Source organism: Rousettus aegyptiacus, unplaced genomic scaffold, assembly GCF_014176215.1.
Source record: "Rousettus aegyptiacus isolate mRouAeg1 unplaced genomic scaffold, mRouAeg1.p scaffold_m13_p_5, whole genome shotgun sequence".
Lineage (NCBI taxonomy): Eukaryota > Metazoa > Chordata > Mammalia > Chiroptera > Pteropodidae > Rousettus > Rousettus aegyptiacus.
Window position 1 is genome coordinate 91436896 of NW_023416308.1, and position 15079 is coordinate 91451974.

At 37.3% G+C, this 15079-nt stretch overlaps 2 protein-coding genes across 4 annotated transcripts in view; both read left to right on the forward strand.

The window, feature by feature from the left end:
• NELL1 (neural EGFL like 1) overlaps positions 1–15079 on the forward strand; it is a 692265-nt gene that overhangs the window by 466641 nt on the left and 210545 nt on the right. The gene's annotated exons all lie outside the window — the stretch shown is intronic.
• LOC107507395 (isocitrate dehydrogenase [NAD] subunit gamma, mitochondrial-like) lies at positions 1862–7216 on the forward strand. The gene has a single exon (XM_016138481.2). The coding sequence runs from the start codon at positions 2046–2048 to the stop codon at positions 3225–3227; it is 1182 nt and encodes a 393-aa protein (XP_015993967.1). The 5' UTR covers positions 1862–2045; the 3' UTR covers positions 3228–7216.

The following is a 15079-nucleotide window of genomic DNA, read 5'->3' on the forward strand; positions in this document are numbered from 1 at the left end:
ATATCGACAAACTAATTCTAGAGTTTACACAAAGAGGCAAAAGACCTAGAATAACCAACACAATATTGAAGAAAAGCAAAGCTGGATGACTGACAGTAGTTGACTTCGAGACTTACTATAAAGCTACACTAATCAAGATAGTGTGGTATTGGCAGAAGAGGAGATGAATAAATCAATGTAAGAGAATAGAGAGTCCAGAAATAGACTCACATAAATAGTTAACTGATCTTTGGCAAAGGAGCAAAGGCAACACAATAGATTTTTCAGTAAATGGTGCTGAACAATTGGAAATCCACATGCAAAAAAAAATTAATACAAACAAAGAACTTAAACCTTCCACGAAAATTAACTCAAAATGGATCATAGACATATATAAGACGTAAAACTATAAAACTTCTAGAAGAAAATGTAGGGAAAAATTTAGTTAACTTTGGGTATGGAGAGGACTTTTTAGATACAACATCAAAGGCAGGATCCATGAAAGAAATAATAAGCTAAACTTAATTGAAATGAAAAACTTCTGTGCAATGTCAGGAGAATGAGAAGAAAAGTCACAGACTGGGAGAAATTATTTCTAAAATCACATCTGATAAAGGACTTTTATCAAAAAGCATATAAAGAACTCTTAAAACTCAACAATAAGAAAATAACCCAATTAAGGATGGGTCAAAATCCTGGACAGAAACCTCATCAAAGAACACAGACAGATGGTAAGTAAGCACATGAAAACATGCTCCACATTATATGTCATTAGGGACATGCAAAGTGAAACAACAGTGAGATGCCTCTATAAGCCAATCAGAATGGCCAAAATCTGGAACACTAACAGTGTCAAATGCTGTCAAGGGAATGGAACAACAGGAAATCTCATTCATTGCTGGTGATGATGTAAAATGGTACAAACACTTTTATGGTTCAGTGTAGCAATTTCTGACAAAACTAATTATACTTTACCATAGGATCCAGAAGTTGTGCTCCTTGTTATGTTATTTACCCAAATGAGTTGAAAATTTACATCCATACAAAACCCACACATGGATGCTTATAGCATCCCAAACTTGGAAACAGCCAAGATGTCCATCATTAAGTGAATGAATAAACTATAGTACATCCCAACAGTGGAATATTATTCAGCACTAAAAAGAAATGAGCTATCAGGCCATGAAAAGTACAGAGGAAACTTAACTCCATATTACCAACTCAAAGAAACCCCTTTGAAAGGGCTATAATAGTATACGATTCCAGTTATATGATGTTCTGGGAAACGCAAAACTTTGGAGACACTAAAATGATCAGTGGTTACCAGTGGTGAGGGGAGAGGGAGGGATGATGAACAAGCAAAGCAAAGAGGATTTTTAGGGCTGTGAAACTACTCTGCATGTTACTATAATGACAGATCTGTCACTAGAATTTGTCCAAACTGAGAATGTACAATACCAAGAGTAAACCCTAATTTAAACTATAAACTTGAGATGATAATTATGAGTAAATGTAGGTTCCTCAATTGTAACAAGTGTGCAGTCGAGGCGTAGGATTTAGACAAGGAGGCTGTGCCTTTGCTGGAGCAAGGGGTGTATGGGAAATATCTGTACCTGCCATTCAGTTTTGCTGTGAACCTAAAACTGCCGTGAAATATAAAGTCTATTTTTAAAAAAAGGTATATTATACAGAGCTTAGCACATTGAATGTGCCTAAAGAACTGTTATCCAATTCCAAAATGTATTTTCTAATTCCAAAATGTGTTTATGTATTTTCTATTATATAACACATCACATTTCCTCTTGACTAGCTTCCCCTCTCTCTCTCTCTCTCTCTCTCTCTCTCTCTCTCTCTCTCTCTCTCTCTCTCTCTCTCTCTCTCTCTCTCTCTCTTTCTCTCTCTCTCTCTCACTCACTCACTCACTGCCATAGAATGTTCAAAACAGAACACAGAGAAGGAGACAGTTGTGACCTAGGCAAGAATTATGCATTTAGAATGCCACAAAAAGAAGCCAGGTCAAAGGAAGAGCAAGAGTACATGCTTTTACATGAATTAATCGCCACTTAATGATTATGGCATTGAAGATACTGACAGCTGCCAGTTGCTTTGTGAAGGTCATACCTTCACATTCTACCATTCTCTACCGACCTACCATTCTCAGCCATTCTTGGGAGGTTTTACTTGGCCACGAGACCTTACCGAGGAGCTTCTCACTTAAATACAATATTCCTCCATCAGCCAAATATGGTGGGAGGCACACTGTGACTATGGTTCCTGGGGATGGCATTGGGCCTGAACTTATGCTGCAGGTCAAGTCTGTGTTCCGATATGCGCGGGTGCCTGTGGACTTTGAGGAGGTGAAAGTTAATGCCACTTCTTGTGAAGAGGACCTTCACAATGCCATCATGGCAGTCCGTCGAAACCGCGTGGCCCTGAAAGGCAACATTGAAACTGACCACAACCTGCCACCATCTCAGAAATCCCGCAATAACATGTTTCGCACTGCTCTAGATCTCTATGCCAATGTCATCCACTTTAAGAGTCTAGCAGGTGTGACAACCCGGCACAATAACGTAGACATCTTAGTTGTTCGAGAAAACACAGAGGGTGAATACAGCAACCTGGAGTATGAGAGTGTGAAAGGAGTGATACAGAGCCTAAAGATCATTACTAAGTCCAAGTCTTTGCGCATTGCTAAATATGCCTTCTGGCTGGCTCAGAAGATGGGGCGCAAAAAAGTGACAGCTGTGCACAAGGCCAACATCATGAAACAGGGAGATGGTCTCTTCCTCCACTGCTGTAAGGAGGTGGCATCCCACTATCCTCATATCACCTTTGAAGACATGATTGTGGATAACACTACCATGCAGCTGGTATCCCGGCCCCAGCAGTTTGATGTCATGGTAATGCCCAATCTTTATGGCAACATCGTCAACAATATCTGCACAGGGTTAGTTGGTGGAGCAGGCCTTGTGCCTGGTGCCAACTACGGCTCCAAACACGCAGTATTTGAAACAGCTGCAAGACAATCAGGCAAGAACATAGCCAATAAGAATATAGCTAACCCTACTGCCATGGTGCTGGCAAGTTGTATTATGCTGGATTACCTCAAGCTACACTCCTATGCCACCTCCATTCGTAATGCAGTTTTGGCATCCATGAAGAACAAAGATGTCCGTACTCCGGACGTCGGAGGCCAGGCTACCACAGTTGATGTAACTAATAATATCATAAACCACATCAATTAAGTCAGTTAAATGGTCAGTACCTTGGACTCTGAGCTATTCCCCTGCCCCAAAGTCTTTCTAACCCACTCTTTACCTCACTCTGTCCACTCAGAAATTCCAGCCAGCTTGGCTAGTGTGGACTCCAGATAATCTCGCTTCTGCTTTAACTCAGAAGAGTTGGGGGAAAGTTTATTAGTCCGATTTTTTTCCTATTAAATTAAAATGCCATAAATACCATAACGTTGCTTGTTTAAATCAGCCAAACCTATTGTGTTATATGTATATTGAGAAATTCTTCTCTATTTTAATCTACAATTCATACATCTCTGTGATATGATTTTCTAAATAAGTCATAGCTCTTTGGAGAGTCCTGGTGCTTTCCCAGAATTTGGCACATGGATTTTCTCTTCATTTATGTCATTAAAATCCAGCAAACCAGCCTACAAAGAAGTCTGGCTTCCCTCTAGAGGTTGTTAATGAGTTAATTAATACAATAAAATTTACCTACATAATATATACATTGTAACCACAATAATAAATAAGATACTGTAAAGCTGAAGGAGTAGAGAGTGCATTCAGTCCTTCCTAGATTTCCTCCCCTGCCCCATGATCTTGTTTGTATTAGGGGAGATATTTCTCTGATGTCATTCACACGTCGACATCCCTGGGCACTACAGCTCTCCTGGAAAGTGAATTCTTGAATTCCTTCAGTTGGATTTGAGAGTTTACAGGTCAAATCCCTGGTTAACAGGTACCAGGCTCACGATTTTTTGCTCTACAAATAGAACCATGTACTGTAAACTCCATGGTCACTGCTTCACAATCTCTCATGGGTTACTCTCTTTTAGTCTCTCTTTCAAGGAGAGAGTGCACATAAGACAAATGAAATGCACTGAGCTAATTTAAATGTTTACTGTCATTTACTGTATTTTATTTACAGTATTTTTAAGGCTATCATTGAGAAATGAGTATTTTATTAGTGTTCGGAAATTATTATTCCTCAAGTAGGAAATAAAAACAATGGTTATTAATACAGTAGTTTTGTCAGCAGGAATGGCCTGCAGACACAAGTGAGATGAGAGAACAGTGAATCCTTAATCATATTTTGAAATCCTTGTGTCTCACCTATAAGCTTTGGATTCTGCCATGGCTCATGGACCACGAGTTAAAAATATTGGACTTAGAGACTGGATTTCCTACAGTTTCCAGAAAGCTCTGACTTCTCATATTACCTTGATCTCACCTATCTTCATTATGGATAAGGCCAGGACCAGGGTTTGGAAAACCTTTTATATTTTTGTTTGAGGACTGAGTGACTACTTTCAACCCTATCTAAAGCCTTTCTTGAAGAACAAGGCAAGCAGGGATAAGTCAGTTATAAAATAATTATGAGCTTCCCCTTATTGGACATTAGACATGTCATTGGCCCATGTCTAGACCTGTACCACAGGCACTATTTCTTGAGTAGGGCAAGGGGTGGATTTTGGCTTGAAGTTCCCCCACACAAACCCACGTTACCTTAACCCACACTACCCACTCTGTACCACTCTCTGTTTTGGTGAGGGGACTTTGTTCATGGTACAACCAGATCAAGTACAGCCAGTAGCCAGATATCAACTTGTAGTTGACAGTGGGAGTTTATGCTGATAGCTGCATTCGAGCTGAAGTTTCCTCTCTGTTAAAGATGTTCACCTCCAGAATCATTCCTGTAGTTTGTGGATCAGACTTCTGTGATGGCACTAGTACACCACAGTAGAATTTTCCATTTATCAGTGTTAGGTTTTCCTATTTAACTATGAGCATCTCTAGGGCCAGTACCATGTATTTTTTTCCCCTGTCCTCTGTAGATCCTACCATAATGACTGATACCTATGAAGTAAAGAATATATGTTTATTGAATCAACCAAAAATTAATTATATAGGGGATACTGCCTCACATTTCTTGTATGTAAAGTGAGATAATAACTACCTCATAGGGTCATTGGGAAGACCGAGTGAGAAGATACACATAAAGCGTATAGCACTGTACCTGTCATGCGGTAAATACTTATATTTTAGAAATTATTATGTTTATTATTGTCCGTTATATACCATTCTGAAATCTAATTCTGAGGAGAACTTGGTGAATGATATTAATTCATTGCTGTCATTGGAACTTACAATTATATATGGATTTATAACTAACTTTCAACCAGGGTAGAAAATCTTATGTGCTTATCAAGTCCCCATATCACCTTTTTATGTCTTAAATCCTGCCACCTCTCTTCTTTCTCACTGGCCCTTCACTTCTCGTTAGCCTTTTTCATCATTGGTAACTTCCTAATTTCCATTACTTCTAACTTGTATCCTGTGTGTAGTTTAGCCCCCTTAAGTTTATTTTCTACACTGCACTCAGTATGCTTTTCCTGAGAGGAAAATAGGATCATGCCATTTGCCTACTTAAAGCCTCATTTAATGGCTTTCCTTTGGCGTTAAGAGAATGTCAACTGAGCATAGCATAAAAGGCCTCCCATGTTCTGATCACTGCTTCCTTCTCTAGGTTCACCGTTTCCATCCCTTCTTCCCCCAGTAACACAGTGTGGTACTCTAATTTGAGTGCTAAGTTCATTGTTAAAGAGCTACATGCTCTTTCTAGATCAGGCCTTTGTGCCTGGTGTTGTTTCCTCTCCCCTTGAGAAGATGATCTTTTCATCCTAGAGGACTACCCTTAAGCATCCTCATCTTTGGAAAGCCTTCCTTGACTAACTCTCTTCCTGTTCCCTGCAGAGATTGAGGGGAATAACTCTCCCAGTTTCCCCAGAGCTCTCTGTACATCCTACCTAGTGTTTTATCTCTCTGGTGATCATTACATGTTTTTCTTCCCATTAACCTTGCCATACAGTGCATTCCTTGACAACAAGAGTGACTGAGTTATCACCGTAGCATCAGAACCTAGGACAGGGACAAGCCTTAGTTTATCTTCACTTTAAATATTTATAGAAAAAATAGGAAGGAAGGTGAAAAGGAAGGAAGAAAGAATGGCCCGAATTCAAAGCTTGGAGTATCAGCCTGGAAAAGCTAATCTATTGCAAAATACTCCCATCTGGCTTCAGTCTATGAATCTTTCCTTACAAACTTGCTTCTCTCTAAAGAACACTAATGTCCTCAAGGCAGTACAGCAAGAGGTTGGAAGGCTGCCTTTGTTTCTTGAGATGATTATACTGCATTTATTGGACAGTTATATTTTAGGCTTTATCAATTTATTCTGTTTAAAGTCTTAAAGTTATAAAGAATAGCAACTAGCAAATTGTCTGATTTTTCTCTGAATTAACTCCTTCTCATTATGGCTCTATTTTAGTTAATGGCCTTACAAATCAGTCATTCACTCAGGTTACATAGCTGACATTTGTCCCAGCTCTTCTACCTAAGAGATGCATGGCATTGGATACATTGTTTCACCTCTTTTGATCTCCAGTTTGCTCATCTATGAAATAAGGTAACTACTTATCTTCACAGAATTGTTATAAAAATTAAATAATATTTCTTTGGTTGTCTATGGCTACATAAGAAACCACTTCAAAATTTAGTGGCTTAAAACAAGTGATTATTTGTCATGAGTGTGTATAGGGTGACCAGATGGCACTTTTCCTCATCAGTATACTTTCTCAAAGACTATTAAAAAGAGATCGAATTTCCAATTCTAATATCAATAAAGATCAACACAGAGTTGGACAATTAGCATCAATCTGTAAATATCTCTTCTCATCATAATCTTCATAGACTCGCTTTTATAGAAGAGTGCTTAAACATCCTTTTTTTAGATTTCTTGTTAGGGTACATTTCTGAATTTTGGGAAAACATTGAATCTGTTTAAAAAGCCAAGAGAGAACACTCCTCCAAACTGAGGACTAGAAAAACGTGTGTTTTTCACGATGAATTTATGCCCCCCTCCTACTAGATAATGTGAGGTGTATGATCCATTGAGACTTTCCCACAAAGCCTTGACCACTAGGAAATGGCAGAAAAAAGACTTGAGCAGTATTTTTTTCTCTATGAAATTTGCTCTTTTCTTTTTATCGTATTACTTGATTTCAATTTATTTTGCTTTTTAATTTAATTTTCTTATATTTTGTTTTACTATAAACCACTTAAACTATAAGTGAAGAAACACAGATGGAAAAACTAGTTATTCACCATCACATTCTTTTTATTTTTTCATTCCAGTTTATTTTCTACATTGATCTCAGGTAAATCTCCTTAAAGCAATGTTTAGGTTGCCATTATTCTGTTTAATCCCCTTCAAAGTTCCCTCAATTTGTCATATATTTAAGGTCCTCAAAAATGTTAGCCCACACCGTCTTTTCACTCTTAGAGTTCTCTTTTTTCTAGATATTTCATATGTAGATATGCCAAGGTAGACACCTTCATTTACCTAAATATGAGCTGTTACTTTCCTTCCCTGTGATGAAATTCTTCTCATTGAGGACATTCCCAATTTAGTTTCTGCCTGTTATAAGTCTGCCTATTATTTAAGGCCTAGTTTAAATATCACCTCCTTTACGAAAAGGTCTCTGACTTACCCCCATCCATATATACTCCCTTTATTCTTTCTGAACTCACATAAACATTGTATTTTACTTTTGAACTCCTTTAACTCAGATTTTGTCTTATATTAATTGTTCATGTACTTGACTTGAGCCTTAATTATGTGCTCCTTCAGGGTAGAAAACGTATTTTGGCCAATGTTCTGGATCTTGTAATAGTCAACATAGTGCCTTGCATATAGTAGGTACTAGCTAAACACATACCAAATGGATCAAAGAGGATTATGATTATGGTTATAATTTATTATGTTCCATGCATTGTTCTATATGCTTTACATTTATTAATGTGTTTAATTCTATCAACTCTACTAAATGATTATTACTGTAATCCTCATTTCATAGATGAGAAAACTGAGGCACAGAGTGGTTAAGAAACCTGAGGTCACACAACTAACAACAGAATGTGAAACCTGTGTTCCAACTTCAGCAGTGTGGCTCTAAAACTCGTGCGTTTTAAATGGTTATGAGGATTTGCGTATTGTGAATTTCTCAAACTTTTCTGTGAAAGTGGACTAGGTTTCAGCCACCATTCACTGTTTCCTTATGAAAATAATTCCATAGACTCATAGACTTAAGGAAATTTTCAGAGAATTCACTCATTTGGTATATTAGTCCAGGAAAGCAAAACACTTTGCCTAATTCCACAGCCAATACATCACAGAGCCAGGATGAAAGTCCAAGTCCTCTGATTCCAGATAAAGTTCTCCTTTCTTTATAAAACTATCTCCTGATATAATCTATAGAAAAAGTAATTCCTAACATTTTTTAAACATTGTGTGTCAGGTACTATTCTAAATAGTTTACATACATTACCTCATTTAATCCTCACATGACCCATTTATATTGACAGTAAAACTGAAGAACGGAAAAGTTAACTAACTTGCTTAAGGTCATTCAGATTGTAAGTAGTGGAGCCAGTATTAAAATCAAGCCAAGGGCACCAGTGTCTAACCACTATGACTATAGCTGCTTCTCAAAATTTTGGGTGACCTCTATAGCCCAAGATGAGAAAGGCAGAATATCCAGATAAATGGGACTATTCGGTGCGGGGACCAAACATCAAATATTGAAGAGAGATGACATTTCAATAAATGGTAAATCAAATAGTCAAATTCTTTTTAGTAATGGGGGACAAAAAAGGGACAAAATTTAGAAGAGAGATGTTGTCAAAGGAAGAGAATAACTAAAGTCATGGTATGAAGTGGAAACAAAGCAGTGCTGAATTTTGAAAGTAGAAGGAGTGTTTTGAAGAAATCAGTCTAGTTCTGGGTCATTACAGAAGTTTCCAAAAACTGACAGTATTACTAAAGGCACAGTTGGGAATATATAAAATATCTGCCAGAAGATGATTACTGAGCTAGAAATTTTTTGAAGGGGGACACGTGGTGCTTAGAGTTTCCCTGAGAACTTGCAGGGAAAGTGTTCTTCACATGAAAGTGAATTTGCTTATGCCGTTATGGGAAGCTACATATAACTGCATTTTGCTTATTTCAAGAAATGCAAGGAAAAGAGGAAGGAGACATATTTCAAATGGGAAAAAAATGGCTCTACTTCACAAAAGCAATTAAAAAATTAGAATGTTTTGCTTCAAATTTTGCAAATGCTTAAAAATTTAAAAAGTTCGAATAAAAACTGTCTATTGAGGAAGACTCTAGTCTGGACTCTTGTCAGCTTAATTATCTAGTTTGCTTCAATTAATGCTAAGTTTAGGTCATGCAAAATAGATGTAAATGAATGAATGTTGCTACAAGAGAGACAAAATATCACATATGTCCAAATACGACATATTATTTTTCCTTTTTTCTATCCCTCAGAATAAAGGAATTGCCTTAAGTGCAAATCCTAATAAATTGTTCTCATATTACTAGGTAGTCTGTTAGTTCTTCTATTTTGAATAACAAGAAATTATTTAGAGAAGGGGAGAAAATGACATTAGCTATGTCAGTCAGGGATTTGTGTAGCAATTATCTGGAGAATTAATGTTAAAAAGAGGCAAAAAAAAAATCCCTCAACAAAGAATTAGCCATTATTCCTGGGAAGGTGTTTTCACAATTGCAAGGGGTGAATGTCATTATATATATCTGCCTTTTAAAAACACTTAATAACACAGTTTAGTTTTTTAGTCACATTATAGAGATCACAAATATTTACCTATTAGACAAATGGGGAAATAAGAAGTCTTAATATTATGCAGTTGGATTCTTGCAACTTTGCTTGACATTTCCAATGAAAACAAACACAAATTCAAAAGGTGTTTTCTCTCAACAACTTAGAGGGGACAAAGATAGATTTGAAAAACTTTAGACAAGTTGAAAAATGGCTCTTGATTGGGGAAGACCTTGAAGTCAAGATAATGAGAAGAGATTAAGTGAAATTATTCCATGATATTATGGTAAAGTGAAAGTAATATTTCTAAATCAATTCGTTATTTAATATAGCCTATTAAATAATGTATTTAATACAACTGTGCATAATAAATGAATTCATAAATCAAATATTATACATAGTTATCTGTTTAATACATTCTTCAAAGTCATTTAACTTTGCTCAGAATATTTTTCTTTCTTCCTTATGTCTTTTTTTTCAACTCCCATCATTGCTAACTATAAAAGGAATCGTTCTCTTTATTTTGAGTTGCTTTCTAGTTAGCTATTTACATTATCTTCTAAATAGAACATTCTGTGGAAAAGGAAAGAGGACATTTTGAAGTTATTTGCAGAAATCTATAATAGAGGAAGAAGCTGAGATTTTTGGATATACAAGTAGTATTGCAGAAGAAATACAAAGGAATTTCAAATGAAATTATATTTAACTATTTAAGGCTTGGGCCAGAGCATACCTAAGTTACTTCATCTAGTTTTGATCTTCAGAATGATAAAAGATGTAATTTCTATGAAGAGGTATGATGTCAAAAATCAACTTTTTGCCAAGCATCAGAAAAAAAATGTAGGAAGATCGGATTTATAAAGAGCTTGTTTTCTCCAGGATAAGAAAAGTCTCTGGGATTGATCCTTTTCAAAGTTTTCATATTGCGATGGAATTAGGTTATTTCAATCCCAATTTTATTTTTGCGTGCAGCAGCACACTTGTTTATATAGTAACTTCACTTATTTGTTCTTTCACATATTCTGCACTACTGTTTGTCCTCCACTGAGTACTTGCTTTGAGCAGGTGTGGAAGCTGTGGAAGCCAGGAGGACACAGCTTTAAGAATCAATGTCCTTTCTTTTCAGGATCCCGCAGGATTGAGGAAATCAACAACCATTAGGCAATTATAATGGAGTGTGATTATTTTAACAGAGATGCCCGTTATCTGATATTCAAAGCTCTTAATTTCTCCTCCATCATTTCTTATCTTCAATTTAATTATTGCTGAACTCATTTTACTTACAAAAACTTACCTTGATTATGTTTATCTGTAAGATGAGATTTTTTGGGAATTAATGTGAACATCTGATTTATCTGTGGCTTTTATTTTTTATTTTTTGGAATGATGGACTCTTTTCATTGATTAATTAACCTGATTAGATGCCTCATTGTAGTTGGTGCTAAATCTCGTGATTATGAAGATTTGTTATTTTTCTTATGCCACTTCTCAGACCAGTTGCTGCCTCTTCAAAACCTTTCTATTCTTTTTCATGATTCTCTCTGTCATTCTTTCTGTGAGCACATTTCACCATTTTGTTCTTTCCAGCACACTTCTTGTTTCTTTCATCTCTTATCAAGTGTCTTTTTTTCGATAGTGAAATAGATTTCTAGAAAGAGATCATCGTTTCTTTCTTTTGCTGAGTAAACTCCCTTCCCTGATACCATTTTGATCTCTTACTCCTTCTGGAAATCGCCTTGGATTTCATTTGAAATATTTCCTATTGCTCTCCGCAGCCTTCCCTCTTTGACTGCCAGTAGCATAACCTATTCCCCTGGTTGCCCAGAGAAGCTATCGACAGGCCATTCTCTGCCTGGGGTCTGTCATAGTTCCAGTCACAACTTCTCTGTGGTGGTGGCAGGATCTGTGCCATCTGGACTTCGTCACGGCCAAAACATTCACCACATTCCAGGTTCAGGTAAATAACCTGCCAAACAACATTTCTAGTGAGAATGACCCTTTTACACGTCCACCTGATATTTTCATGTTTTATTAAGAAGCCACCTTTATACAAAAGAAAAGAAAAAAAAAAAGATTGTCAAGCTTTGATCTTCTCCTCTGAGGCTGTTTGTTATCTGTTTAGAGCCCTGTAGAAATGGGCAGCAGAAGGCATTAGCATTACTTGACCATGGATATTGTTTTTATCCAGACTGGCAGATGCTTTTTACAGTCTCTGGCTGAATTTCACTGGAAAAGAGCTTAAAATGCACAGGAGGAGGAAAGTACTTCTCTCCCAGGACCCTCACTGAGCTGATAATAGTCTATGGGAAGCCATCTATTTAAACAGAAATAAACATGCCTTGAGATGCCAGGAGCCTATTTTCAGCTTTATTAAGCTATTTTCAGCTTTATTAAGAAATCTGTGTTAAATTTTTCCAAATGTCTCCAGTCCTGTTCACTTAGCTTTTCTCTGTGTGTAGATCAATTAAAGCACTGGATGAGAATGCAGACGCTGCATTCTGCTCCTCAGATAAACACACTGCATTTGGAGAAGAGGGAAGAACCTGGAGAACTTCCAAGAGCCTAATCGGAAACTTGAACTTAACTGGCTTTTCGTGGGGAAGCATATTCCTGTTCACATGTTACCTGTGCTTGGGTCCTAGGAAATTTCACTGTTGGATATATATATTTTTTTCTTTTTAAAACATTCCTTGGATGCATATAGATTGGTCACCTGTCATAATTCAGACACTGCTCTAGACCAGGATTATCAAAATGTGTGTGTGCGGGAGGATGTTAAAGGGTCAGATAGTAAATATTTTATGCATTGAGGGTCATATGGGCCCTGTTGCAGCCATTCGGTTCTGCCATTTTAAGGCAGTGGGAGCCATAGGTAATAAATGTGACTGTTCTATTAAGCCTTTATTTATGACACTCTAGTTTAAACTTTATATAATTTTCACATGTCATGTAATACTGTTTTTCTTTTGACTTTTTTTTTCATCCATTCAAACAAGGAAAAGCCATCCTCTGTGTGGCATACAAAAAGCAGCCTGTAGGCTGTAATTTGTGAACCCCTGCTCTAGGCAAAGGTGCTAAAGTAATGAACAAAACAGAAACCTTGATCTCATGTAACTTTCATTTTCCATGAGGGAAAACAGACAGTGAGCATGAAAATGTACAAATAATGAATGTTATATCAAGTTTTAAGAGCTAGGAAGAAAAAATAAAGCAAGCAAACAAACAAACAAAAAACAAAATAAAATATAGGTGTTGTGCTTGAAAATAACTGGTGGTAGAAGGACTGAGGGTGTGGGTTGCTTTTGCTGATCAGGGAAGGCTTCCCTGAGGTGGCATCTGAGTTGATCTCCAGTAGAGAGCACAGCAAAAGCCCTGAGTCCAGGTGAGCTTGGGGTGTTTGAAGAAGCAAGAGGACCAGTCTGGCTGGAGAGGATATTGCAAAGTGGAAGGAGGAGGGCCATGCAATGAGAAAGGAATGCAGGGACCAGCCGGTCAGACTCTTGGCTGTAGGGAGGGAGGGCTTTCAGGTTTATTCAGCTTTCAGTGCTAGACCATAGGAAGGTTTAAAACTGGAGAGTGATGGGAAATGGTTTAGGAATTAGGACAGGTCACTTTGGCTGCCATGTGGATGAGGGACTGTGGTGGGGGAAGAAAAGTGGAGGCCAGGTGGGCAGTCAAGATGCTGATCCAAATACAGACTTTTTCATTGGCTCTTCTAACACTTTTATTAATGTGCGAATCTGATAGAGACAGAGAAGGTGAGAAATAGTGATACAATATACATCTCGGATTGGACTACCAAATGAAATTTTCATCAATAACACTGCCAAGAAATTAAGTCCATATTATTTATATTACCTCAGTAACATTTACAATGACAGCTACCTATTTGGAGGGTCCTTGCTAGGCGTGGTATTATTTAATTTAATCCTCACAGTAATTTGGTGTGGTAAGTGTCTTTATCCACTTTTATAGATGAGGAAACTAGGATACTAGCAGTTTCTGCAAAGACCCAAAAGAACTCAAAACGGATAGGTGGAAAAAGGAGTCGAGGACCCATGCTTATGTGGCTCTTACGCATGTGATCTTTTTGTTTATGTTTCAGTTATTTATGACTGCACATCAAACCACCCAAAGTATTCTGGCTTAAAACAACAATGATTTATTATTGGAGGTTGGCTGGGCTCAGTGAGTAGTCCTTCTGTTTCATGAGTTGTTGACTTGGATAGTAGCATGAGGCTACAATCAGATGGGAGCTCAACAGAGCCTGGAATGTCCAAGGTAACCTCACTCCCTTGGCTGACAGTTGGTACCAGTTAACTGAGGTGTCTCTTCTCCTGCATGTGACATCTCAGACTTTGTCAGGCTCAGCAAACTCTCTTCTAGCATGATAGGTGGGCTCTAACAAGAAGCATTCCAGAAAGAAGCCCCAATGTGCAAATGCCTCTAATAATCTGGAAGAGTCTAAGGGGAAAGTAAGAAATAGTGATGTGATATGTATTACCCTTGATGATGTCATTACGTCAGAGCAAGTCACATGGCCAAGTCAAAATTAAACTGGAATGAGACTGTACATAGGAAATGGGCCCATTAGGATCCACCAGTATCATTGCTTCTGCTTTCATACAGAAGTGCATGGGAACTAATTCTCTTTTTGTGTGGTATACCATGACTCTTCTTAGGAACTGAGGATACACTAAGGCACCAGATATTTATTAATTCATGTGCTGACTAGACATTTATTGTGTTTTTCCTATGAGTGAAGTACTGTGCTGGGAACTGTGGGAGAAGAAGAATTGGTTAAGACATGAGCCTTTTTTCAGGGTGCTTAGAGTCTAAAATAAAATATTGTGCTACCGAATGAGTACCAAAAAATACAGACACAGGTAGGTGAATAGAATATATATCTTAAGTTATATTCTAAATTGCTCTTATTGGAGACCTGAAAAATTTCAAAAAGGTAGTTTTTAAAAATATATACCTTTCCCCTTGTTGCTATGATTTACTATATCATAAAAGAAATCGAAGCATTTATTCTTTCACGAAAATAAGAGGGCTTTGCGAAAATCAGTTTTTCTTAAAGATAAACTAATGTTCAGGTTAATTCAGTGTTTGAAGAAGGAGAATTTCATCTGCTACCACAACCTCCAACTTTGTTTGATCTCTAATTGGTTTAGGTCACTA

Coding starts and splice junctions, on each gene's coding strand:
- LOC107507395 (XM_016138481.2), top strand. CDS start 2,046: ATGATTATGGCATTGAAGATACTGACAGCTGCCAGTTGCTTTGTGAAG.